The 26,535-nt window shown below is 39.2% G+C and overlaps 3 protein-coding genes across 3 annotated transcripts in view; 2 read left to right on the top strand and 1 right to left on the bottom strand.

Moving 5' to 3' along the window:
- The window catches only part of LOC123507014 (eukaryotic translation initiation factor 4 gamma 3-like), a 65,105-nt gene extending 60,450 nt beyond the window's left edge, over positions 1–4,655 (top strand). Inside the window, exons 21-30 of the mRNA XM_045259511.1 lie at positions 124–245; positions 380–534; positions 662–834; positions 951–1,030; positions 1,138–1,256; positions 1,419–1,517; positions 1,964–2,092; positions 2,240–2,318; positions 2,595–2,756; positions 3,241–4,655. Coding sequence (XP_045115446.1) covers positions 124–245; positions 380–534; positions 662–834; positions 951–1,030; positions 1,138–1,256; positions 1,419–1,517; positions 1,964–2,092; positions 2,240–2,318; positions 2,595–2,756; positions 3,241–3,413 — 1,291 coding nt within the window. The 3' untranslated portion in view covers positions 3,414–4,655. The remainder of the gene's footprint in view (positions 1–123; positions 246–379; positions 535–661; positions 835–950; positions 1,031–1,137; positions 1,257–1,418; positions 1,518–1,963; positions 2,093–2,239; positions 2,319–2,594; positions 2,757–3,240) is intronic.
- A 3,965-nt stretch (positions 4,656–8,620) lies between these two features.
- LOC123507081 (phenoloxidase-activating factor 1-like) lies at positions 8,621–13,240 on the top strand. The gene is made up of 8 exons (XM_045259635.1): positions 8,621–8,704; positions 9,456–9,530; positions 9,816–9,940; positions 10,141–10,339; positions 10,469–10,565; positions 10,753–10,961; positions 11,162–11,358; positions 11,655–13,240. The coding sequence occupies exons 2-8, from the start codon at positions 9,476–9,478 to the stop codon at positions 11,859–11,861; spliced, it is 1,089 nt and encodes a 362-aa protein (XP_045115570.1). The 5' UTR covers positions 8,621–8,704; positions 9,456–9,475; the 3' UTR covers positions 11,862–13,240.
- Positions 12,312–24,222, bottom strand: LOC123507013. The gene is given in 7 exon segments (XM_045259509.1): positions 12,312–12,424; positions 18,300–18,977; positions 18,980–19,133; positions 19,311–19,517; positions 19,640–19,732; positions 20,106–20,249; positions 24,175–24,222. Coding segments are annotated over 7 exon segments (1,437 nt in total).
- Positions 24,223–26,535: the final 2,313 nt, after the last annotated feature.

Here is a 26,535-nt window from a genome sequence, read left to right as displayed (position 1 = left end):
GTCTCCCTGATATTCTTCATAGTTATTCCATTGTTTATGACTTTGTTAGGTTACCTCTGGTTTTTTGTAATGCTTTTCCAATTGAGTTTGGCAAGTAATTTTGTCATGCTTATTTTCTAATAGGGGTAATCGTCTGGCTCCTGGCAGTGGCCCTGCCCGGCAAGGAAGCTTCGGCAGCAAGAGTATGCCACCACTAAATGACAAAGAAAGTGCTATCTCAGCTGTCAAGAAGTTTGTTGCTCCTGGTAAGCAAGAATTTTATCAATTTTCAAACTCAAAGGGCATTGTTACATTTTCTGCATATCTTTCCAGTGATTTTATATTGAGAAGTTTTGCCATTACTCCACAGAAGACTAAATATATATGCCCACCGTTACAGATCGTAGTAAATCAACTAGTCGCCCTGAGTCGAGGGATAATTCTATATCTCGGGAATCTGAGCCTTTGAGAGGATATGCTCAAGTTGATGTAGACGCACTACGAAAGATTTCAGTTGCAATTGTTGATGAATACACTCACAATAGTGATCCTGAGGTAAGAGTTTGTCTATATCCATAATGAAAATAAAATGAGTGCAAATTAAAAAGAGCTACTCTGTATTATCTGAAGCTTAGTCCATTGTGCTCGTTTAATGCTCAGAATTTAACTTTTACCTTTTCAGGAAGCAAAGTTGTGTGTAAAGGAGAAGTTTGAACTTGGTACCATGAAGTTCTTTGTACAGTTTTCTTTGGAATGGGTTCTTGATCGTGATTCCAAGAAGAGAAAAATGGTTGGGCAGTTGTACCATGATCTTATTATGGAGAAACTACTTACAGCTGAGCAGCTCTTGGAGGGGTATGTGAATCATCCCCTCTGTTCTTTCCCCTAGGTACTGATTATATTTCATTTATATTGATATGATTTTTTAGTACAATTCCAGAGCTAATTATGTATGATATTGTGATTTGCAGTTCACAAGAGAATTTGGGGATGGTGGAAGACTTCTTAATAGATATTCCACAAGTTTGTGATTACCTTGGTGAAATATTTGGTGAGTACTAGTGAGAGTCTAGTTTAACATTATTAAGTGTGAAAATTTTTATATTAATGTGAAATTTTATATCTGCACTTTATCTGAAAACGTTCTTCTCTTTTCAGCTCCATGTCTCAATGACAATGCTGTGTCCATACACAGACTTGTAGATTTGGCTCAATATGCTGGAAATAAGAAGGCACACATACTAGCTTCTATCTTATCCAGAGCTGCAATGATTATGGTAAGCACTTGTGGTATTTCACAAGGCAAGAAAATTATAGTAATGGTATTCTTGTTTGATTTAGTATGTGAAGAATAAGGATGCTGGATTTTTTTAAAGTTTAATATCTAGCTATTCTGACAGTCCATAGAGATGTTTATTGATTCCATATTTGCTTTGCAGAGTCCAAATAAAGTTTCTGATCTGTGGAATTCATCTGGTATTAGTTGGTCTTCTATATTACCTCCCAGTGCCAATATTGATGAATTTCTTACAAAACACGTAAGTTACTTGTCCTGTTGGTGTGAGGTATGATGTTGCATAAATATTTGAAAGCCAAACTGCATATTGTCTAATCTTGTTACTTTGTGTATATTATACATCAGCTTTGGAATAAGTCCAGCTTGGTAAATGGCCTGTTGGAACGCACCAGAATTTGCTTGCTATAGCACCTTTGACCTATGTTTGGAATAACGACTTGCATGTTAGAACTTGTATAGGGCAGAAACATGACAGTACATTACCCATATTTACCCCTCAAGACAGGGTCATGACTGCCCACAAGCAGTGTTGTCTCTCGTATGGGAATGGTTTAATAATTTTCCATTTATTTCTGGGAGAAATTTATTGATATAAGAATTGGAATGGATTAAGAGAATTACCTAGGCACTGCTGTATTTTAACTACTCTCATTCCTCTCCTTGAATGCTTATGATTTCCCCTTACAGCAAGTTGAGTTTACTGTTGATAGAAACAAAACCGGAAATCATAGTGGCTGGAACCCCCAGAATGTGGAGTCAGAGTTCCTTAAGCTGTTCAAGAGAGCATCAAATGACGAAATCTTTGGATGGATTGATGTAAGTTTCATTGATTGGATCGTTAGCATAGTGATGTTAGTTTATGTGTACATGTGAAACATATTGTAATACATGTAAGAAGAGCACTGAATATATATATATATTTTTTTATTTATTTATTTATTTTTTTTTTTTCATGTTCCTCAGGCAAATATTGGAAATGATGCCAAGAGCAGCAAATTCATTCGTGCCTTGGTCACCGCCTTAGTTGAAAGCCAAGCGGCAAGTAAGTTTTCCAATTTGCATTTGTAATAACATTCGATATCTAGTTTGTACAATATTCTTGACTGAAAATTTATTCTGTACATGAAATTCACAACCCTTTTTATGCTGTGCAGAAAATCCATCTTTGTTAGGGTTGTCAATATCTGATAAAGTGTAGTTCATGAGCTGGTAATTCAACACAAGTAAAGTAAGTATAGGAAATGGAAAGCTGATTTGACATTCCATCTTCCAAGTGTCATCTTTAAAAGTTCCACTCATCCATCCTTGTCCATTGCAGCTTCAAATGATGGTTCTTCTATTCGTGTGAGTGAAGATTTTGAGGAGAAGATGAAGAACAGACTGTCTGTGGTGCTGAAGTATGTGGATGGCAATGAAATGTTGGAGATGCAGTGCATCTATGCCCTCCAAGCCCTATGTGTAAAGCATCAATATCCTCAAGGTGAGATAGAATTGTTTTACCAAGAATAAAGGCTGCATTGAATCATTGCATACCAAATTAACAGCTTGATGTTTCGAGCTGCTTGAGAATTCTAATTAAGTTTTTGGTATCTGGAAAGTACAGTGGTTAGCCATTGCTCTGTACTAGAAGGATTGTATGAATGTTTAACCAGTTATACTGATCATTAGCATATGATCCTTGTTTGCACCGACTTCTTTATATTTTGCAGCTTGTGTAACAGATTGTTTGAATTATATTGAACCAGTACAAAGTATTTCCAGATACCAGACATTCTGTATTATGACATTCCTTTGAGAATCTAGTTCCATGAGAAATTAGCTCATGCCTTGCTGACCAAGTAATTGTGACCGTCCCTATCCTTGCAGTGCATTAAATCTATTCTGCTTTACTTTCACACTAGAAATATCACTTTTCATTCATATATATATATATATATTTTTTTTTTTTCCTTTCTTTCTTTTAGGTCTTCTGGAGAAGTGCTTCAATGCCTTTTATGACTCAGAAGTTGTGTCAGAAGAGGCCTTTGAAGAATGGGTGAACTCCAAGGACCCTGAGGAGCAGGAGGGTAAAGGAGTGTGTATTACCTCTGTCCAGAGCTTCATGCGCTGGCTAAAGGAGGCAGATGAAGAAGGATAAACATTGAGGATTTGTCCCTCATGCCTCCTGAATTCTTCCTTAACAGTGTTAATAGAAACAATGGCTTTGTTACTGATCAAGAATATATTATAAATGAGTGAATTTGAAGAAGTGGAGCCAAACATTAGATATTTGTGATTTTACTACAGCTACTAGTGTCTTGAGCCTGGCACGAAAGGCAGATCTTTCTAAGGCTAACCTACTTTTTGTTGGAATGAAGTGTTGATGCTGGCTGTCAACCTGCCGTCTTTTCCTAGCAAGGGATACACTGCAGGCTGACACCGTGTACATGCAAGAGTAAATCCTTAATCTTGTTTATGCTGCCTCTTTCTTTCTTTATTTATTTTCTATGTAAAAAGTGCACATGGAAAGAGTAACAATGTGAAGTGGAAGTGCAGATGGTTTTGTAATGTTTGCTAGGGTGACAATTGGTTGCATATTATTGTTATTGTGTTATAGCATAGTAGAAATGAGAATTGCATTCCCTACACTTCCAAAATACTGAATGATTGTATAGAAAAAAAAATATATGCATTTAGATACATGAAAAGCTCAGTTACTTGTTTACAGCTTGGCTCCTCATAAGTTTTGTAATTATGGCTCAAATTCTGTGATTTATTTTGTATATTTATATATATATAAATATATATATATAGTTAAAGTCATGTACAGACCCGAGCATGTGCCTAAGGCTGGAGGATATGCTTGCTGGCTGCTGTCAACTCCCATGAACTCCTCTGCTACTCAGGGATGTTGGCAGTTTGTTGAATTTAATATGCAAAATGTGACATTTGCAATTTCAGCAAGTCACTGTGTGTCCCATCAAGGGCTTGCTAATCTGCTAGTTGTTATAACGAGTCATACGAGCTCTGCCCTGTGCCCCCGACATGTGACCTCTCATGGTGTGAGGTACCATGACTCGACATGACTCCCAAGTTCATTCTCGGTTATTCTTAGCTTGCTGTCCCATTTTTGCTGCTACTGAGCTTTGCTAAACCTAGAGGATGTGCCCCCTCATGAGCCATTTAGTTTTGAGCAAGGGGCGATCATTTTTCTTCAGACCTGACTGGACTGACATTTGACCTTGTGCTAATGTTTTGCTGGGCACAGGATAGAGTTCCACTTCTTGTTTCGTTAATGCGTTATTATAAGCAGAAGGAAAACTGGGGTTATATTTAAGATGAAGTGCTATAAATTAATATTGTAAACCATATCGCCTCTGAAAATAAATTTAATATTTACTTCGTGATTTTCCAGGAATTCCTTTTGGTGATAGTTGCTGGGATGTAGAGTAAAACTAACCATTCCTCTCTCTCTCTCTCTCTCTCTCTCTCTCTCTCTCTCTCTCTCTCTCTCTCTCTCTCTCTCTCTCTCTCTCTCTCTCTCTCTCTCTCAAGTCGAAACAAAACCAAAAATAAATCCAATAGTTGGCAATATTTATCTCAAAATTTCCGTAGAGAAACACAAGTACTGGACTCTACAAAGGTTCCGTAGAGTGACTAGAAACTGATATTGTTATGTAAATATATTTCTGGACAGCACCAGTGTTATTGGCCCGCAGAAGAAATGAACAGAAGTATGACTAGTGCGAACAGTTGTGCTCCTACACTTGAACAAGACCATTTACGCCAACTTGCCCCGGGACGTGTCTGTGGCTTACTAACCCTCGCCATTTGCAAGGAATTCTAACAATAAAGCAACCAAACGTTTCTATTCTGGCTGTAGGAATCACCCTCTCGTCATAGGTACTTTGCTCCCGCTCACTACTGGAAACGACTCTTGGCTTTGTCACTTTCAGTTGCAGGTATTACATAGTTGTACAGTAATTCCCGAGGTGCGCACTCAACCTTGGTACCTACTATCATTTTTTTTTCCAATGTTTTTTGTTTGAAATGGCTGTACTTTGCTTTCTGCTACTTAGTCCTGTTCCTTTCTGTTTATTTTTTTCCATCCAGATTCCCCTCGTGTGTGAAACGCATTAAAAAGCTATCGAAGTGGTAATAAACAAGCCATTATTATTATTTTATTTTTTTTTTTTTTCCCCGCTTATATGGGTAAGCCATGTTAAGTAGGAGCAGGAATTGTGGTAGCACCAGTGTAGGCGCTGCTGATGGTGGTGGTAGTGGTGGCGATAGTAATATGTAAATCAAAGGTTAGCTCCCTGCAGCAAACATTTACAGGAAGCGATAAGTCATGTCATGCCGTTGCGAGGCAGTGATATGGTGGTGTCTGCGGCGCTGCGTGACTGAGAAGCCTGTAGTACTGGATCTCATAACTGGTTTATTAGAGTTTGTCAGGCTTAATTACGTCAGATAATTCTTGGAAATTATAGTCATCTTGCTCCAGGTGATACCATTCTGTAAACCTGATGAACTTACGGGGAAATCCCTTTTTTCTGGAGTGGTTAGTTCTGGGATTCCCTAGAAAGAACCACCTTCTGGAGCTTCCACCGAGATTTACACGCCGTGAATTAAACTTCATCTCACCGTCAACAGTAGAAAGAAAACAATTATATTTATACTGTTGGCAAAACTTCTGAACAAGCGTGGCTCGTTCTATCTATTTCACAATTATCAGTGATACTTGTGGAATAGATAGGTAATTTATCACAATGTAGTGACATGTCATCACTTCCTTCTCAGATGGTATTATTCTTCCTGCTGTCAACCACTGACATTTAATTCAAAATGGCCTAGCTTAACATCTTGCAGGAATGCTAAGTCTAACATATCAAATCAGTATTTTGATCTACCATAACTAGGTAGTAAAATAATAATAATGATAGTAGTAGTAGTAGTAGTAGTAGTAGCAATAATAATGATTATTGCTATTTTACTATTATTGTCATTACTATTATTATTATTATTATTATTATTATTATTATTATTATTGTTGCTATTTTATCATTATTATTATTATTATAGTAATAATAATAATAATAATAATAATAATAATAATAATAATAATAAAATTGTATCTTTGAAAATGTAACATGTCTCGTCGCGTTACATTAAGACAAAATACACTGTTAGACTACTCATGTTATTTCAAACATTACCAAACACCATTTTTGCTTTTGTGCTGTGAGGATAACGTGGCTTTCATTCGCAGTGTACTTGAACTGCTTGAACTCTGGTGACAACATTAGACTGATCGTGAATGGTGATTCTTCCTTTCCCCTCTCTCTCTCTCTCTCTCTCTCTCTCTCTCTCTCTCTCTCTCTCTCTCTCTGTGTGTGTGTGTGTGTGTGTCACTGCGTCAGTAACCTTTGTTGTTGGGCCTCCCCCTTCCACTCTCTCCCTTCCGCTTGTATCACTTCTCTGCACACCATCAAATCAATCCAGGGTTGGTGCTGTACCATGCTAAATGTCGCAGCACATCACAATCAGTCAGCCACTCAATAGAGAGCTTGTGGTTTTCCCTCATCATCCTCGTCAAGACTTCATCCTCGTCAAGACTTCATTGGCCGTATCACAGGAAGGTGTCCACGTGTAACGCTAAATATAGAACTTTTATTTTCATGTTTCCTCTGACATCAAATGACAAAACATTGCACGTCATCAACCTGCAACATCCGATATGCTGTATCTTCGGAAATTTGTACTTATAGTGTGATATGATTATGAATTTCACACAAATATATCTCAAGCAAATATGTCATCATGCTTAAAATCGTCACAGAAAAGAAATACATTTTTATACGATATAAAACAGTTCACATAAAAAAAAACACTATAACAATTACTTACAAGGCCGAAAAAATATTTTTCAAAGTATATATTTTTCAATGTTAATCAATAAAATGTTGACAGATAGACTATGGCACTTGATCAAAAGAAATTTCTCAAGTTTTGTGCAAAAGAAACGCTATGTTAAGCAGCATTGAAAAAGTAAAATGAGTGTAATACATAAGTTACATACGGCACTTTATACTAAGTCTGGGGGCTGGATATCCGTGGTAAGCGGTTGGCTCTTGGCCGCGAGGGGCCGGCACGAGACCGATCTGACCCACAGCATAGTGAGATAGTTGGTGCTTTCTCTTCAACCCCAGCTAAGGATTGGCCACAAGCTGACATGTCTGCCTTAATGACTCTTGTACAGTCGATAGGTATAAGTCTAAGCCTTTCCCTACTATAGTCAGCTGTAGAATAAACTCAGGCAACCAGACAGGAAAAGCTTTCTTCACCAAACGTTGCTGAGTTCTCCCCGCTGCCATGCTTTACGTCACCTTTCCTGGTATTGTTTATGGAAGTGGTAATGTTTATGGAAAACATTGCGTTACATGATTCAAGGGTCAAACACAGTTCTAGTGGTATACATATGTTCGAAACGTTTTGCTTTTTTTTTTTTTTTCAGACGCTTCAGCGCTTTATCATGACCTCTGGCGACAGTTTCTAGCATAAAATGATAAGTAGAATAAAAAAAAAAAATGTTCAATGAATACTGTGGGCTTTGAAATTTCTACTTCTGAAAGTTTCGAGTGTTTCACGGTACCGAATGTTTCATGTAACACTATTTGATTTTTCAGGGGTGAACAGTGGAGTAAGAAACAGTCAATCAGGATTCACTGGAGAACTGCCTTACGTGTTACTCCGAGATCTCCCAAACCTGTTTGTGACTCATCTGATTGCTTTTATTTTTTTTCCTCGTTGATATGACGCAGAAAAAAAAAAAATAAAACAACCTTGAGATGAGTTTCCTTATGATCAGTCCGTTGCTTCCCATTACTTTAGGTGTCCATAGTGTAGATAAGCACTGTGCTTAGCAACCCTTCCAGGTCATCCAGACTCATCACGGTTCACTGACTAACGTAAACTTTCTCTTCCCGTCTGCCAGTATGACTCCACCCGTGGCTCATCCCTGAGAGGTATTTTCCTACTGTGCAGTGTGCTATTTCCCTCCCCCGTCCCATTTCTGTTATTTTCCGTCTTTTATTTTTCGCATCCGATTCTTTCACTTTGTTTCTATGAGCCAGGTTGTGTTAGTGGGAATAAAGTTGCACAGTAACTATTTGACAGCATTCTAACATAGAACACTGGCACGTATCAGGAACAACAGTGAAACATTAAATGTAGTATTCCCATACACTTTCAAACATCACTCTCGGTAACATGTAGTATTGCACGTTTCCTCCCCTCTAGCATAAAAATTCAGCGTCACTGACTTCACAATAATCAGCTTTCTTTCTGGCAATGGAAGAAATCGGAAACTGCGCTGCGGCTGCGTGGCGGGCCGCGAGTATAATGTCACCGTGAATGCGCTCCTGCCGCCAGTGAGCCAGGAACGCCGAGGTGAGTAGAAGTGTGATAAGTGTACAAGTGTGCTGAGCCTGCTAATTCTCGTAGACAAAAAGGTGATATCGTGCAGGGAGTGAGGGGAAGTACTGTAATCATCTGGGCAATTTGAGGAGTGAGAGAACACGTGCTAGTGGTGGAGGGAGACAAGGGTGTGCTATCCATGGAAGGTCATGGGAAGGGTCTAGAAAGAAAACACTCGCCTCACCATCGCCCTTCTTTGTTTCATCCCGAGGGACTCATTGTATATTTTTAGTATGTCTAGTTGTTGGTAAGGGATTTTTCATATAAGGTTACGTTTTTCTTTTTCTTTCTTTTTTTTTTTTCTCTCTCTGCATTAGATTATAACCGCAAGATTTGCAGTTCTCGGAATGCAGCTTATCAGTAGAGAAAATTGCGTCACTTGATATTCGCCCCAGTTATTATTATTTCACTTGCTTATTTATTTATTTCGTGTATTTATTTAGTTTTGAGTTTAGCTTAGACCCAACAAGACAACCCATTCCAACGCGAGTAATGTAATTGTGAAGTTACGTGGGTGCATGTGGTATCAATGACTGCTGGCCGCTGCCACCAACCTCGCCCTCTGCCCACGTCTTCACGGGGCAGGTGTGGCAATGCTAAGCAGGATTTTCCTTATTATTCTTAGTCATCTCTCTCTCTCTCTCTCTCTCTCTCTCTCTCTCTCTCTCTCTCTCTCTCTCTCTCTCATTACTTTTGCTTCAACCACAATCATCTCGTTCAACAGAGCGCAGACGCAAAACGACGATGAAGGGACGGATTTTCCTGCTTATGCAGCTGCTGCACTTGGCTGTCTCCTTCAGTAAGTTTGGCTGTCATACTTACTTGATTTTTTTCTCAACACATTGACGTCAAACCAAAACAAACATGTGTTGTGCAAACTCTTATATACTTTAAAGTTTGCTCTCATGAGAAATAATGAATCAATGGGAAAATGATAGTGATGATAATTTCATATAATTACATGTAACGTTCAGATCACAGTTAGAATTATTACAGTTCACTTGAAGGATGCACTTGCAGCCACAAACACACTACTTCCTTAAGCTCACATCTGTATGTATAACATTCTTTGCTCTCTCTCCAGAAACGGACTGTCCTCGGCCATGCATCCCGCTGGAAACCTGCTCAGAGCTGGCAGCGCTAATACGAACCGCTGACGTTAAAGTTGTTCAGGAAGCGACGTGTGCCTTCCAAGGTGTCATGCCCCTGGTAAGGCAATATTCACACTCCGTCCTTGTTTGTTGATTTGTGTGTATTATGAACTACTCATGCGTTACTATTATACCTCCATGTTTTATACTCTCTCTCTCTCTCTCTCTCTCTCTCTCTCTCTCTCTCTCTCTCTCTCTCTCTCTCTCTCTTCTGTAAATAAATAAATAAATAAATAAATTTACGTTTTCCTCTTAAAGGTTTGCTGTCCTGAATCCTCAACACCCACGCCCAGTCCCACGCCCACGCCCACCCCCAACCCCACCCCCAAGCCATTCGTCTCCGGCCTGCTGCCTAAGGACTGCGGTCAATTTGCCAATTTACAGGGCAATAGGGTCCATGGAGGCAACAAGACTCGTCTCGGGGAATACCCCTGGATGGCTGCTCTCGGCTATAACAGTGAGTAGAGAAAGTGTTGTGTGTGTGGCCGACGTCCACCACGATGGTCTTCTTGCTGTTTATTGTATCACTTATGGATTAATTTCAGTTACTTTGTAAGTATTATGTGTTTAATGTGAATTCTTGCAGACGCCCTGACCAACAAAGTCGACTTCCTGTGTGGCGGGTCTGTGATCAACGAGCGTTACGTGCTCACGGCGGCTCACTGCGTGTCCCCCAAGCAGCCGTGAGTACATCCATCACCCTTGCCTGACGGCTGCATGGGTCATTAGTCACCACACCTCCGTAATGAATAAAGTTCAGAACTTCCTCTTCTTTTGAAATGTACAGGAAGTTATTAAATTGGTAACGTATAGTCGTATACGATAGATAATTATTTGTTTATTAACTTCCTGTGATTACTCTCTCTTCAGGGATATCATCCGGCTGGGAGAGTGGGACCTGTCCACTGATGAGGACTGCGAGATCACCGACTCGGGTTTCGAGTTCTGTGCTCCTGAACCAGCGCAGGACTTTTTATATGAGGAGATCCTGAGCCACCCAGACTATAACTCTCGCGCTCAAGTGTCAGACGACATTGCTCTCATCAGACTCACCACGCCTATCAACTTTAGGCGAAACAGTAAGTACATACACAATGCAACACCGACACTGCTTGACACTTTTGTCAAATAAGTTTCAGAATTCAAATATCGAAGCATCTTCAGAATTTCAGAAATTTTGTCGACCTTTGATTTAAACACGAGATTTGCACATCGATATTGTTTAATCTTGAGTGGCGCTCGTATTTCTAGATATCATTGAAATAACTCTTTCCCTCAGGGTGGATCCAGCCAGTGTGTATGCCAGAGCAGGATTTCAACGTGCGGTCCGCCGCGGACCAAAGGAACGCAGTGGTGTCTGGCTGGGGCTTCACGGAGAATGGAACTGTTAGCGATGTGCTGCTGCAAGTGTACCTGCCTATGGTGGACAACGACGTCTGCAATACAACCTACAAGGGCAGAGTGTTGGATGAACAGGTGGGTCTCTCTCTCTGAGCTATAAATTTGAGTGATTTAACCCTTCTTCTGCTAGATTTTCACAATCTCTTTCCAAACACTTATTTTGGCAAGAAAATGTGTACATTAAGCAGTTTTACCTCCCAGAAAATATAACAGCAATCTTTTATTCTCTCTTTATTCTATCTGTCGATGCAAATCATATTCCCATACTGCTTTACTCTAACGGTATAAAAGTTACACGGCAAGTTTTCAAAGACTGGCCCAACTAAAGAACATGCCAATAGAAATAACCGCACTTTGTCTTGCTCATCTAGGTGTGCTTTGGAGGAGTGAAGGGTAAGGACTCGTGTGGCGGGGACTCTGGCGGCCCCTTGGTAATCTCTGCCTCCCAAGCCCCGCCTTTCACGCAGATCGGCATCGTCTCCTACGGGCCGAGGGACTGCGGCAGGGAGGGGGTGCCCGGCGTGTACACCTCCGTGGCTAAGTACAGGAACTGGATTGAGCAGACCCTGAGGGAATAGTAGGGAAGAGAGGAATACATCGCAGGGTTAGGAGACGCATGTGACCTTTGGTTTGTGTTTATGTAGGTTGTTATTTTTCACAATAACCATAATGTCACTATTATCGCTATTATTATTATTTTTTTTATTATCATTATTATTATTATTGTTATTATTGTTATTATTATTATTATTATTATTATTATTATTATTATTATTATTATTATTATTATTATTATTGGCATCATCATCATTATTTGCGACATCTTCCAGTCTACGTACATATTCCTTTGATCTCGTGTCAGTACTATAATTAAGTTAAGTATGGATCACAGTGCCGTACTGTGCTATAGAGTGACATTCTGTGGCCCTGTAACAAGAAAACTGTGCGTAACAACAAGTTAGTTGACAAGAATTAGGTGTACTGAAGGATGTGGCCTAGAGTCGGTCTAGAGTGGACACAGTGTGAAGTCAAGTGGAAATGCGAGTTTGCACGTCTCCTAATACTTTGGGTATGGTGAGGCAGTACAGTATATCTTGAAACAGTGAATAACGTGCTTTTGAGAGATTTAGATGCTGTACAGCTGTGGCGAAGAGAGAAACGATTCCAAGGCTGTGTTATATCCATTGAGACCCTGAGTGGTGATGTGGTGGTCTGTGCTAGTCACCCATGAAGACCTCCATCTTGCCACACACAAACACACACACACACACACACACACACGGGCCTCCTCCCATCTCAGCCAGGCGTTCATTATTCTATACCCTTCACCGCTGACTCAAGTTCCATTGAATCACGAAACAAGTGACCAACAGGCTGTATTAATTTTAGTCTCCCACTGTGATAACATTGCTCATTAGTCATTCATGTTCGCCTGTCTGTCTGTCCGTCCGCAACATATCAAAGTTATCGACACATTTATAGGAAAGAAAAGTTACGTCATGGGTCTTGAGTTAGGAAGTAATATATTTACAGGCGGATCCGGATGTTAAAACCAGTTCTTTTCTTATTCCTCTCTCTCTCTCTCTCTCTCTCTCTCTCTCTCTCTCTCTCTCTCTCTCTCTCTCTCTCTCTCTCTCTCTCTCTCTCTCTCTCTCTCTCTCAAAAGCTTCCTCAGATTTTCAAGGCCCACTGCGGGCGAGCCACATTTCATAGCAGCAGAGTGAGAAAGCTTGCCACATTTTTGTATGGCTCTGGGCGAGATAAACGCTACTTAAGTGTCTCCTTTCTACTTATTGTGCCTTACCTTCAGTTGTGGCGGAATTTATAATTTGTATTTTTCACTAGCCATGAATAGACATTTCGTGTTGGGTATAAATAAGAAATATGATAATGTCTGTATTACTATGTCAAGTTATAAATGTTTAATAGGGAAAAAAAATAAAATATGATACTGAAATATCTTGTGTGGAAACTCATTTATTTTCTTGCTTACCTGGCCAACAACTTACACGTGAAGTAATCCTTGAGAGGAGTGCCTACTGAAACTGGTGAATATTTTTTGACATCTCTGAAAACATTTAAGTAGGCTATTGAACAACCTTGTGTAGAAGGAGAAATGAGAATGACGAACACACACATATATATAAATATATATATATATATATATATATATATATATATATATATATATATATATATATATATATATATATATATATATATATATATATATATATATATATATATATATATATATATATATATATATATATATATATATATATATATATATATATATATATATATATATATATATATATATATATATATATATATATATATATATATATATATATATATATATATATATATATATATATATATATATATATATATATATATATATATATATATATATATATATATATATATATATATATATATATATATATATATATATATATATATATATATATATATATATATATATATATATATATATATATATATATATATATATATATATATATATATATATATATATATATATATATATATATATATATATATATATATATATATATATATATATATATATATATATATATATATATATATATATATATATATATATATATATATATATATATATATATATATATATATATATATATATATATATATATATATATATATATATATATATATATATATATATATATATATATATATATATATATATATATATATATATATATATATATATATATATATATATATATATATATATATATATATATATATATATATATATATATATTGGAGTAGGCAGTAGTCACCTGCCGCCCGGTGGAATACTCCAGGAGAGGTACTTACGGGGATGTAGGCAGTGCTGCAGACTGAGTGATTCCCGTGTCCTCTCTTCCCGGTTCCCTTTGTGGTCTCATTTATACAATTGAGCAGCTGCAGCCTGCCCTCTAAAGACAACTTCTACTACTTCCTACACTACACTACAACACCTTACACTTTTACACTCTCTTCAAATCAAAATTTAATAATGGCTTCACCACGCCCTGCCTCAGAGTCCCCTCTGGGAGGGACCATAAATGTCCCCAGGTCGGACTGCCCCTCTGCTGTCGACCTTGGGTGTCTTGACACTTCATCTAATACTTTCACTATCAATTTCTGCAACATTCGTGGCCTTCGTTCTAATTTTCAATCTGTGGAACACCACCTCTCCTCTACTAAACCTCATCTTCTCTTCCTAACCGAAACACAGTTGTCTGTGACTACTGACAGCAGCCCTTTTCTGTTCCCTCCTACTTGCTCTATCCTCATTTTCAATCCAAAGCTGGATGTTGCGCATACGTGCGTAACGACACCACTGCTCTCGTGCCCACAATCTTGAATCTTCAGAATTTTCTACCATCTGGCTAAGACTTCAATGTCACTCTCTAACTAAATTCATCTGTGCTGTATACCTCTCACCTAATTCCTCTGACTATGTAAAATTCTTTGACTATTTGACTTCCAAGGTGGAGCACATCTTATCTCACTTTCCTTTTGCTGAGATCTCCATTTTAGGGATTTCAATGTTCACCACCAGCTTTGGCTTTCATCTTCTTTCACTGACCAACCTGGTGAACAAACCTTCAACTTTGCTATCCTTCATGACCTAGAGCAGCTAGTGCAGTTCCCTACCCGTATTCCTGACCGCCTTGGAGACACGCCCAACATTCTTGATCTTTTCCTAACCTCCAACCCTTCTGCTTACTCTGTTAAACTTTCCTCTCCGTTGGGCTCCTCCGACCACAATCTAATTTCCGTTACCTGTTCTATCACTCCAGTGCAGCCTCAGGACCCGCCTAAGCGGAGGTGCTTCTGGCATTTTAACTCTGCTAAGTGGGAGGAACTAAGGCAGTACTATTCTGATTTCCCTTGGGATGATTATTGTTTTCATGTCAGAGATCCTTCTCTTTGTGCCGAGCGCATAACAGAGGTGATTATCTCTGGCATGGAGCTATACATTCCTCATACTTTCTCTAACCCTAAAGCTAAAAAGCCTTGGTTTAACTCTGCTTGTTCTCGTGCTGTCAATGATAGAGGCGGCTCACAAACGGTTCCGTAGCCATCCAACTGCTGAAACTCATGCCCTATATATTTCTGCCCGTAATCATGCCAAATCTATTCTCCAACTTACTAAAAACTCTTTCATCAATAGAAAATGTCAAAGTCTTTCCAATTCTAACTCCTCTCGAGATTTCTGGCATCTAGCCAATAATATCTCTAACAACTTTACTTCTTCGTCTTTCCCTCCTTTACTTCATCCAGATGGCTCTACAGCTGTCTCTTCTTTTCTAAAGCTGAACTCTTCGCTCAAACCTTTGCTACCAACTCAACTTTGGATGATTCTGGGCATATTCCTCCTACTCCTCCACCCTCTGACTACTTCATCCCTAAAATTAAAATTCTTTATAAAGACGTTTTCCTGGCCCTCTCTGGCCTTGATTCTCGGAAGGCTTACGGTCCGGATGGAGTCCCTCCTGTTGTTCTCAAAAACTGTGCTTCCGAACTCGCTCACTGCCTGGTCAAACTCTTTCATCTGTGTCTCTCTACTTCTATTTATCCTTCTTGCTGGAAGTTTGCTCACATTCAACCTGTCCCTAAAAAAGGTGACCACTCCAATCCTTCTAACTACCGCCCTATAGCTTTGATTTCCTGCCTTTCTAAAGCCTTTGAGTCTATCCTTAATAGGAAGATAATGAGGCATCTATCAGCTCACAACCTTCTCTCTGATTGCCAGTATGGTTTCCGTAAAGGCAGATCTACTGGTGATCTTCTTACTTTCCTAACTGAATCTTGGTCATCCTCTTTTAGGGACTTCGGTGAAACCTTTGCTGTCGGCCTTGACATATCGAAAGCCTTCGATAGAGTCTGGCACAAATCTTTAATTTCTAAACTACCCTCCTACGGATTCTATCCTTCTCTCTGTACCTTCATCTCCAGTTTCCTTTCCGATCGTTCTATTGCTGCTGTAGTAGACGGTCACTGTTCTTCCCTAAAACTATCAACAGTGGTGTTCCACAGGGTTCTGTCCTATCACCCACTCTCTTTCTATTATTCATCAATGATCTCCTAAATCTGACTCAATGCCCTATCCACTCCTATGCTGATGATACCACCTTGCATTATTCAACAGCGTTCAACAGACGCCCAACCCAACAACAATTAAATGACTCAAGGCGAGATGCTATAGGACGCCTAACTTCTGATCTTTCACTTGTTTCTGATTGGGGCAGAGAAAACCTGGTTTTGTTCAATGCCTCAAAAACTCAATTTCTACAACTATCTACTCGACATAACCTTCCAGACAACTATCCTCTCTTCTTCAATAACACTCAACTTCCCTCTCCTCTACATTAAACACACTCGGTCTATCCTTCACTAAAAATCTAAACTGGAAATTTCACATCTCTACTCTTGCTAAATCAGCTTCCAAGAAGTTAGGTGTCCTGTGGCGTCTTCGTCCATTTTCTCTCCCTCCCAGCTGCTTGCTCTGTACAGGGCCTTATCCGCCCGTGTATGGAGTATGGCTCTCATGTCTGGGGGATCCACACACAGCTTTACTAAACAAGGTGGAATCTAAAGCTTTTCGTCTTATCAACTCTTCTCCTCTAACTGACTGTCTTGATTCTTTAAGTCACCGCCGCAATGTTGCATCTTTATCTGTCTTCTACCGCTGTTTTCATGCTGTCTGCTCTTCTGAACTTGCTAACTGCATGCCTTCCCCCTCCTGCGGCCTCGCTGCACAAGACTCTCTACTTCTTCTCATCCCTATTCTGTCCATCTTCCTAATGCAAGAGTTAACCAGTATCTTCACTCCTTCATTCCCTACACTGGTAAACTCTGGAACTCTCTACCTGTGTCTGTATTTCCACCTGCCTATGACTTAAACTCTTTCAAAGAGGAGTGTCAAGACACCTCTTACGTTAACTGGACCCTCCTTTTAGATTTTTTGTTTTCTCTTTCTCCTACTTTCCTCTTAACAGGGCCTGGCAACCAGCGGGATTTTTTTTTCCAACACTTTGTTTTCCCTTGGCCAGTGCCCTTGTAATGTAAAAAAAAAAAAAAAAAAAAAATATATATATATATATATATATATATATATATATATATATATATATATATATATATATATATATATATATATATATATATATATATATATATATATATATATATATATATATATATATATATATATATATATATATATATATATATATATATATATATATATATATATATATATATATATATATATATATATATATATATATATATATATATATATATATATATATATATATATATATATATATATATATATATATATATATATATATATATATATATATATATATATATATATATATATATATATATATATATATATATATATATATATATATATATATATATATATATATGTTGCGGTTATTTTGCGAAATCGGTGATTTTGCAAAATTCCCAGTCATTTTGCAAACATACCAAAATCATGGTATGTTTGCAAAATCACCTTAATCGTGTGGTTACTTTGCAAAAACACACAAAAGGTTATTTTGCAAAAATGTCAGGTTACTTTGCAAAAAAACATGATAACCGGGTGTTTTGCAAAATCCCCCATAACTTAGGATGTCACTTTGCAAAATAACAAAATATATAACCACAGCAACTGGCAGTTAGTTCTCAGTCGGGCATCAGTAAAGGTTCTTTCATTTTGGATGAAAAAGTGTAGACGTTGACCATTTCTATTTTATTTCAATAAATAAATATTGTTTTATATCAAGTATTCAAGTACTTTACCAAAATAGTTGACATTACTATAGAAGAATAAACAAATTTTAATACAAAGATAAAGAAGCAATTTAGAATTATTAAAGTTTACTTGTTTTTACATGAAGAACCACATTTGCATCGGCTGTTGCAGACATTCTTTTTTTTAAAACACTTACATCTGTTGTTATTACAAGACATAGAGCAGGTACACTTTATAAATCCTTGTCCATGGCCCACAGAATCTGCATTTGCTACTTCACGTAAGCTTATCTCTTTTTCCTGGGGCACATCATCAATTGACAGGAACTGCTGCTCACAAGGAGTGAACTGATTTCTCGAGTAAAGTTGTTTCAAAATCCCGTGCCTCGTTCCAAGTTTGCATGTCCCACTGTCATCCACTTGAAGTACAACAGCCTTCGCATTAGGGAATTCTGCGCGCCCACGATCAACAAGAGGGATCGGAACCATTACACTGTCACCGACCTCCGCTTTCTTGAATCGCATAGTTGACACCAGCTGCATTTTCTCTGCTTGACTGTGTTGCTTTCTTCTAGCTCCTTCTCGTTCAGCTTGAATCCCCAGCTTTCGTTCACAGAGATGGCAGATATCATCATCCATAGAGCAAGGACCTCCACAGTCCTTGCACATGGAAGTTGTGCTGTCCTGAATGTTATCAGCTGCTAATGCTTCAGCGAGCTGCTCCTCCGTCTCTAATCCATCCACTACGTCCTCCGGTAAATTCGTTGCAGTAACGCCAAGATGAGATTTCTGGCCAAACATTGCTTCATAGGGTGTTCTCCCAATTCCTCTGTGAAACCGTGTGTTCTTCTGCCATTGCACGAAGCGCAGTCCTCAGACCATTTTGTTGTGTTATAATCTTTTTGCCAGCAGGCAAGTATTGCTTCAACGTCTTTGTTAGCCCTTTCTACAGAACCTTGAGATTGAGAATGACGTGGTTTGCCATGGACTAACTTGCACCCGGGCCACAGGACGAGGACTTCCGTAATCAACTGTTGAAAAAATACGAGCAGCATTAAGTAAAGTGAAAGTTCTTAAAACAGAATGTTAATGTATTTGATGGGTTTTGAGCTAATCTGACACTCTTTAACAAAGGCGGAGGTAATAACGATACTAAATTTTTTCTTCTTAGTTTCCCCAGCCCCACAACCCATCACAGCTGAACATACCTTATTGCAAAACTCTCGACCATTGTCAGATTGTAGGATATGAGGAGCACCTTTGTCGCAGAATATGTCTACCAGGTGGTAGGCGACCTCCTCAGCAGTTTTCGTCTTCAGAGGTCGGAGGCACACAAACTTAGTTAGGTGATCTTGGTAGTTCAAAATGAACCGATACTCCCCGTCTTGCTGACTCTGCATGTCAATCAAGTCAACCTGTAATATATAATATCCACTAATATTTGTTGGTTTACTGAACAGACTAGATAAAGTTCATTCAGGGCACAAAGAGAAAGAGAGAATATCCTACTTCATAAAGAGAGCTTCATTTTCCATACCTGGCACCTTGAATTCATGCTGTTCGAGAGAATTGGCTTGACAACCACAGACTTCCGGACACTGGACTTTTTCAGTTGACATTCTTCACAGAACTGCAGGAAGACTTTTATTTGATCTATAGTTATGTTTGCAAATTTTTCACTCAGTGCTTTGGAAAGAATATTCCTCCCTCCATGTCCATTTGCAAGATGGGCAGCTTTAATGGCATCAAACAGATCTTCAGAACATACGTATCTAAGAACAGTTCCTTTTTTAACCAGTTTTTGCACTGTTGTCCCTTCAACGGATATTTCCATGACATCGTATTTTCTTAGAAGCCGATAATCCTTTTGAGTCTTCTTTACCTCAGGTTTTCAAGTTCTTTCATTTGGTTAACAATTTCCTCGTATTCACATTTTTCATTAAACCCGATGCATTATAGGACTTTTTTTCCTGTGCTTCAGACAGCACTGAGTCAAATTTCACCTTCACTCCATCCATCGCTGGATAATAAGTAGAGTACCAGACCACAGGAACACCACTCCTAGCTTCACTCCTTGTAAGCAGAAGCGTGAACCACCGAATGAAAGAACCTTCACTAATGCCCGACTGAGAACTAACTGCCAGTTGCTGTGGTTATATATTTTGTTATTTTGCAAAGTGACATACTAAATTATGGGGGATTTTGCAAAACACCCGGTTATCATGTTTTTTTGCAAAGTAACCTGACATTTTTGCAAAATAACCTGTTTGTGTGTTTTTTTGCAAAGTAACCACACGATTAAGGTGATTTTGCAAACATACCACGATTTTGGTATATTTGCAAAATGACCGGGAATTTTGCAAAATCACCGATTTCGCAAAATAACCGCAACATATATATATATATATATATATATATATATATATATATATATATATATATATATATATATATATATATATATATATATATATATATATATATACACACACACACACACACACACACACACACACACACACACATATATATATATATATATATATATATATATATATATATATATATATATATATATATATATATATATATATATATATATATATATATATATATATATATATATATATATATATATATATATATATATATATATATATATATATATATATATATATATATATATACATACACACATATATATATATATATATATATATATATATATATATATATATATATATATATATATATATATATATATATATATATATATATATATAAATACGTGCTTAAAATTTCATCTTTCCCTAGCTGTCTCAGGTGTGGAGGTTCGGACTTAAAAAATCACCTTTCCGTATCTGTTACTTCCGCACTTCTGAAAATTTTTACGCACACGGACCTCCGCACTTCGTTTGGTGGTCCGCAGGTACGGAGGAGCGGATTAGCGGACCGAGGTACAGAAGTGCCCAGCTCTGCAAAATTGTGATGGACATGAAGAAACACCAACGCCTATGTGAATTCTTACAGGCTCCCGGACCAACAACACCAGTTTTAGCTGTAGCGGGTCTATGATTAACGAACCCGGGGACGTGTCAGTGTGGCTTACTAACCCTCGCCATTAACAAGGAATTCTAAAAATAAAGCAACCAAACGTTTCTTTTCTAGCTGTAGGAATCGCCCTGTCGTCATAGGTAATTTGCTCCCGCTCACTACCGGAAACATAACTCTTGGCTTAGTCACTTTCCGGTGCAGGTATTACCTAGTTGTACAGTAATTCCCGAGGTGCGCACTCTATCTTGGTACGTACTATAACTTTTTTTATTCCAATGTTTTATGTTTGAAATGGCTATACTTTGCTTTTTGCTACTCAGTCATGCTCCTTTTTGTTTGTTTATTTTTTCCATCCAGATTCCCCTCACTGACGTGTGTGTGAAACGCATTAAGAAGCTATCGAAGTGGTAACAAACAAGCTCTTAATTTTATAACTTTTTTTTTTCGCGTATGTGGGTAGGCCATGCTAAGCAGGAGCAGGAATTGTGGTAGCACCAGTGTAGGTGATGCCGATGATGGTGGTGGTGGTGGTGGTTTTGACAGTGATAGTAATGTAGTGCCAGGGACATTGTTAGTTAGTAATTATTAAAGTTATAAATGTAAACTACGCATACGTGGGCATATCACAGACATACAGACGTACAGACATAGACGGTATCGAGATTGTCTGAGAGAGAGAGAGACGGTAGCCAGCAGTGAATTAAAAACACTAAATTCAATCGCTATGTAATCAAAGTTTTAACACGAAATTTTCACTCCAGTCGACAGAGAGAACTGACCTGCTCGGAAAAATGTCTCTCATTAATGTAATATCAATAGTAATGTTAATAAAATATTTTTTAATTACGTCCGCGCCAGTCTATTGTGACGACTGCCAATAATTTTGGGAGGGGAACAAACAATTTCAACTAAGGGGCTCTCGACTGTGAGAACGAGCAAGTGCATTCTTTCTCAACTTCTCATGCAGTCTGGCTCTATTTCTACTCTGAGCAGGTCAGTCGCGTACTGTGCTCCTGAAAAGTCAAAGTAATTTTTATATAAAACAGTGCATATATATATATATATATATATATATATATATATATATATATATATATATATATATATATATATATATATATAGATAGATAGATAGATAGATAGATAGATAGATAGATAGATACAGTGGCCCTTCTACATACCAGCTATTCTATTTACGAGAAATTCGATACACGAGATGTCTTTCGAGCAAAAATCTTGACCGACATGCGAGAGAAAATCCAAGTTATGAGATTTTCCAGATGCTCCCGCTGGGTAGCCGAGTGGTCAAGACCGCCCAACATCAACAGCACGTGTTTCCTACTATCCAGACCTGATCCCGCGCTCTTGTGTTGTGTTGTTTTCATTACATTTATTTCCTTTTTTTTTTTCTTTTGTGACCCTTACCATGAGTTCTAAGAAAGGAACTGGAGAGGTGTCCTCTGAGAAAAAAAAAAAAAAAAAAATTTAGTCGAAATGAAGCAGGACATGAGAGTGGTGTTCGTGTGAGTGATCTCGTAAAGCAGTACAATCGGTCATCATCGACGATCTGTACGATACTGAAACAGAAAGATGCCATAAAAGCTATGTAATGCTTATGTAATGCGGGGGAGGGAGGGGGAAGAAGCTGATTTGAATAAATAAATTAAATTAAATAAACTTACAATGAATAAAAAGGAAAGATTATAGATTTTTAAATTTTGTTTTTTACATAAAATGGTAGGGAAGCTGCCGTTATCAGGCACTAGTTTTCAATTTAATTTTGACTGATTGCATAACTACAAATTCACAAAAACTTTGCCATAAATTGATGAAATGACATAAAATGAATCTCTCTCCCCCATAAATCACGTCTGTTCTTTACAGTCCAGCTACCGGAGAGAGGATGCACACCCTTACAAGAAAATAAGTACACAAAGGGAAAAAATTTACAAAATATAATCACTACACAGCCTAGCATAATGCGGCGGCGATACACGCGGCTTTCACAGCTCATGGAAAGAAACACTGAAAAACAATTATACGTCTTTGAGGCCGCCATGTATCATTAACAGAGAAAAGTGTACCACATGGTGCCACTTCCTCGAACAAAAATACTTAATTTTGGGCCTAGTTACATCATGAGGAGAAATGGTGGGGGAGGATGTACCAAGGTGAGTGGCTATCCTCCCCCCTCGCTTCACCCTACACTGCCGCCTTATCAATAATCTCGCTTTCCTCCTACATAATGTATTAAAAATATAATACACACACACGTATAATACTGGGAGAGAGAGTAGTCGTCTCTGTTCGGTTGGAGAATAAGGGGAGACTCGTAAGTAATTAAATGATATGATTATAAGCACAAATTAATAATTATAAAAGTTCGTTAAATTTTTACGAGAACGGGAGGGAAGCACTGACCTATTCGGTTGGAGAATGAGGGGAGACTGGGCCCATGGGAACTTCCGCCCAAGGATTCTATAAGGATATTATACGGGTTCAATGAGCGGGCTCAAGGAATATACGGAGAGGAAGTTTTGTTGTGGGGTTAAAGTTTGGAGGACAGCGACAGTGCTGCCATCTGTTAGAAGCGAGTACGTTCATAGAAAACGTTTTTATGAGTAACTTAAGAAGATTTCTCCCATGCTTCCTCTCCACCCCTCTATTTTTCCCTGCATTCTCTTATGGTTATGAACTTATAGAGCAAATAAAACATGTTTATATATATATATATATATATATATATATATATATATATATATATATATATATATATATATATATATATATATGTGTGTGTGTGTGTGTGTGTGTGTGTGTGTGTGTGTGTGTGTGTGTGTGTGTGTGTGTGTGTGTGTGTGTGTGTGTGTTCTGCCCGCCTCCGCCTGGGCCACACCATACTCCTCACTTGCATCGCGTACGTCTGTCTCGTGACCCCTTCTGCCCTTGGTGTAGGACTACCCCTGAGGCCATGGAACATTTCCTGCTTCAATGCCCATGTTTCCACTCTGAACATACTGCACTACGTTCCTGGCTCTCTGTCCTGGCCATCATAACACTGGACATGCCCACCCACCCTCCTGACGACCTCAGGCGGCCACCCCTCCTGGCAACCTGCTGTCCTTTGCCTAACTTGTGCCTTCTTGAGGAAGACCAGCCAGCTACCACGCCTGTGATACCCACACATGACTACCCCAGGGCTCATAAGGATCCATAGATCTTCGTGGCCTCTTTTGGATCCTTATGAGCCCTGGAGTAATCCTGTGTGGGTATCACAGGCGTGGTAGCTGGCCGGTCTTCCTCAAGAAGGCACAAGTAGGGCAAAGGACAGCAAGTTGCCAGGAGGGGATGGACGCCTGAGGTCGTCAGGAGGATGGGCAGGTCGAGTGTTGTGATGGCCAGGTGGAGAGCCAGAGCGTACTGCAATATGTTGAGAGTGGAAGCGTGGGCATTGAAGCAGGAAATGTTCCATGGCCTCAGGGGTAGTCCTACACCAAGGACAGAAGGGGTCACGAGACAGACGTAGGCGGTGAGCATCGAGCGTGGTGTGGCCCAGGCGGAGGCGGGCAATGGCTGATGTGCCTTGCGCTCCTTCCCGTGACTGACTGACTTTGAATTTTGTAACGGCGCTCATCCTCCCCCGCTGATGGACCTCCCATCCCTCACCCCCTTACTACCTGCGACCCGTGCACCATCTGTGAAAAGCTAAATTCCCTAATCAATTCCTCCAGCCCACTCATTGAACCCATTTATCCTTATAGATATAGAATCCCTGAGCAGGCTGGAGGAAGCTTAGCTTCTAACAGATGGCGCGCGGGTCGCAGGAAGTAAAGGGGTGAGGAATGGGGGGGTCCATCAGCAGGGGGAGGATGAGCGCCGTTACAAGATTCAAACAGTCAGGATAGTCAGTCACGGGAAGGAGTGCAAGGTACATCAGCCATCGCCTGCTTCTGCCTGGGCCACACCACGCTCAGTGCTCACTTGCAAATCCTACATCTGTCTCGTGACCCCTTCTGTCCTTGGTGCAGGACTACCCATGAGGCCACGGAACATTTCCTGCTTCAATGCCCACGCTTCCACGCAACATATGTATTGCACTACGCTCCCTGCTCTCCGCCTGGCCATCACAACACTCGACCTGCCCACCCTCCTGGCAGCCTCAGGCGTCCACCCCTCCTGAGAACCTGCTGTCCTTCGCCTTACTTGTGCCTTCTTGAGGAAGACCGGCCAGCTACCACGCCTGCGAAACCCACACACCCAGGGCTCATAAGTATCCAAAAGAGGCCACGAAGATCTATGGATCCTTATGAGCCCTGGGGTAGTCATGTGTGGGTATCACAGGCATGGTAGCTGGCCAGTCATCCTCAAGAAGGCACAAGTAAGGCAAAGGACAGCAGGTTGCCAGGAGAGGCGGACGCCTGAGGCCGCCAGGAGGGTGGGCAGGTCGAGTGTTGTGATGGCCGGGAGCGTTGTAGCGCAGTATGTATATTGAGAGTGGAAGCGTGGGCTTTGAAGCAGGAAATGTTCCATGGCCTCAGGGGTAGTCCTACACCAAGGGTAGAAGGGGTCACGAGACAGACATAGGCGGTGCAAGTGAGGAGTATGGTGTGGCCCAGGCAGAGGCGGGCACATAATATATATATATATATATATATATATATATATATATATATATATATATATATATATATATATATATATATATATATATATATATATATGTTTTATTTGCCTTATAAGTTCATAACCATGAGAAAATGCAGGGAAAAATAGGGGGTGGGGAGGAAGCATGGGAGAAATCTTCTTAAGTTACTCCTAAAAACGTTTTCTATGAAAGTACTCGCTTCTAGCAGATGGCAGCACCGTCGCTGTCCTCCAAACTTTAACCCATACCACAACTTCCTCTCTGATCTAAAGCAACTGGTGCAGCACCCTATTTGTATTCCTGACCGTCTTGGAGACACGCCAAACATTTTTTATCTTTTCCTTACCTCTAATCCTTCTGCTTATGCTCTTACCCTATCTTCTCCGTCGGGCTCCTAGGACCACAATCTCATTTCTCTATCTTGTCCTATTTCTCCAATCCCTCCTCAGGATCCCAAAAGCAGAGGTGTCTCTGGTGTTTTGCCTCTGACAGCTGGGGAGACCCGAGGAGGTATTATGCTGATTTTCCCTGGAATGATTACTGCTTCCGTGCCAGAGACCCATCTCTTTGTGCTGAGTACTTAACAAAGGTGACAGTGTCTGACGTGGAGGCGTAAATTCTTCATTCTTTTCTCAACCTAAATCTTCTAAACCTTGGTTTAACACTGCCTGTTCTCGTGCTATACATGATAGAGAGGTTGCCAACAAAAGGTACTTGAGCCTTATATCTTCTGA

Source organism: Portunus trituberculatus, chromosome 21, assembly GCF_017591435.1.
Source record: "Portunus trituberculatus isolate SZX2019 chromosome 21, ASM1759143v1, whole genome shotgun sequence".
Taxonomy (NCBI): domain Eukaryota; kingdom Metazoa; phylum Arthropoda; class Malacostraca; order Decapoda; family Portunidae; genus Portunus; species Portunus trituberculatus.
The sequence above is the reverse complement of the archived record's forward strand: the minus strand, read 5'-3'. Positions and strand labels throughout refer to the sequence as shown.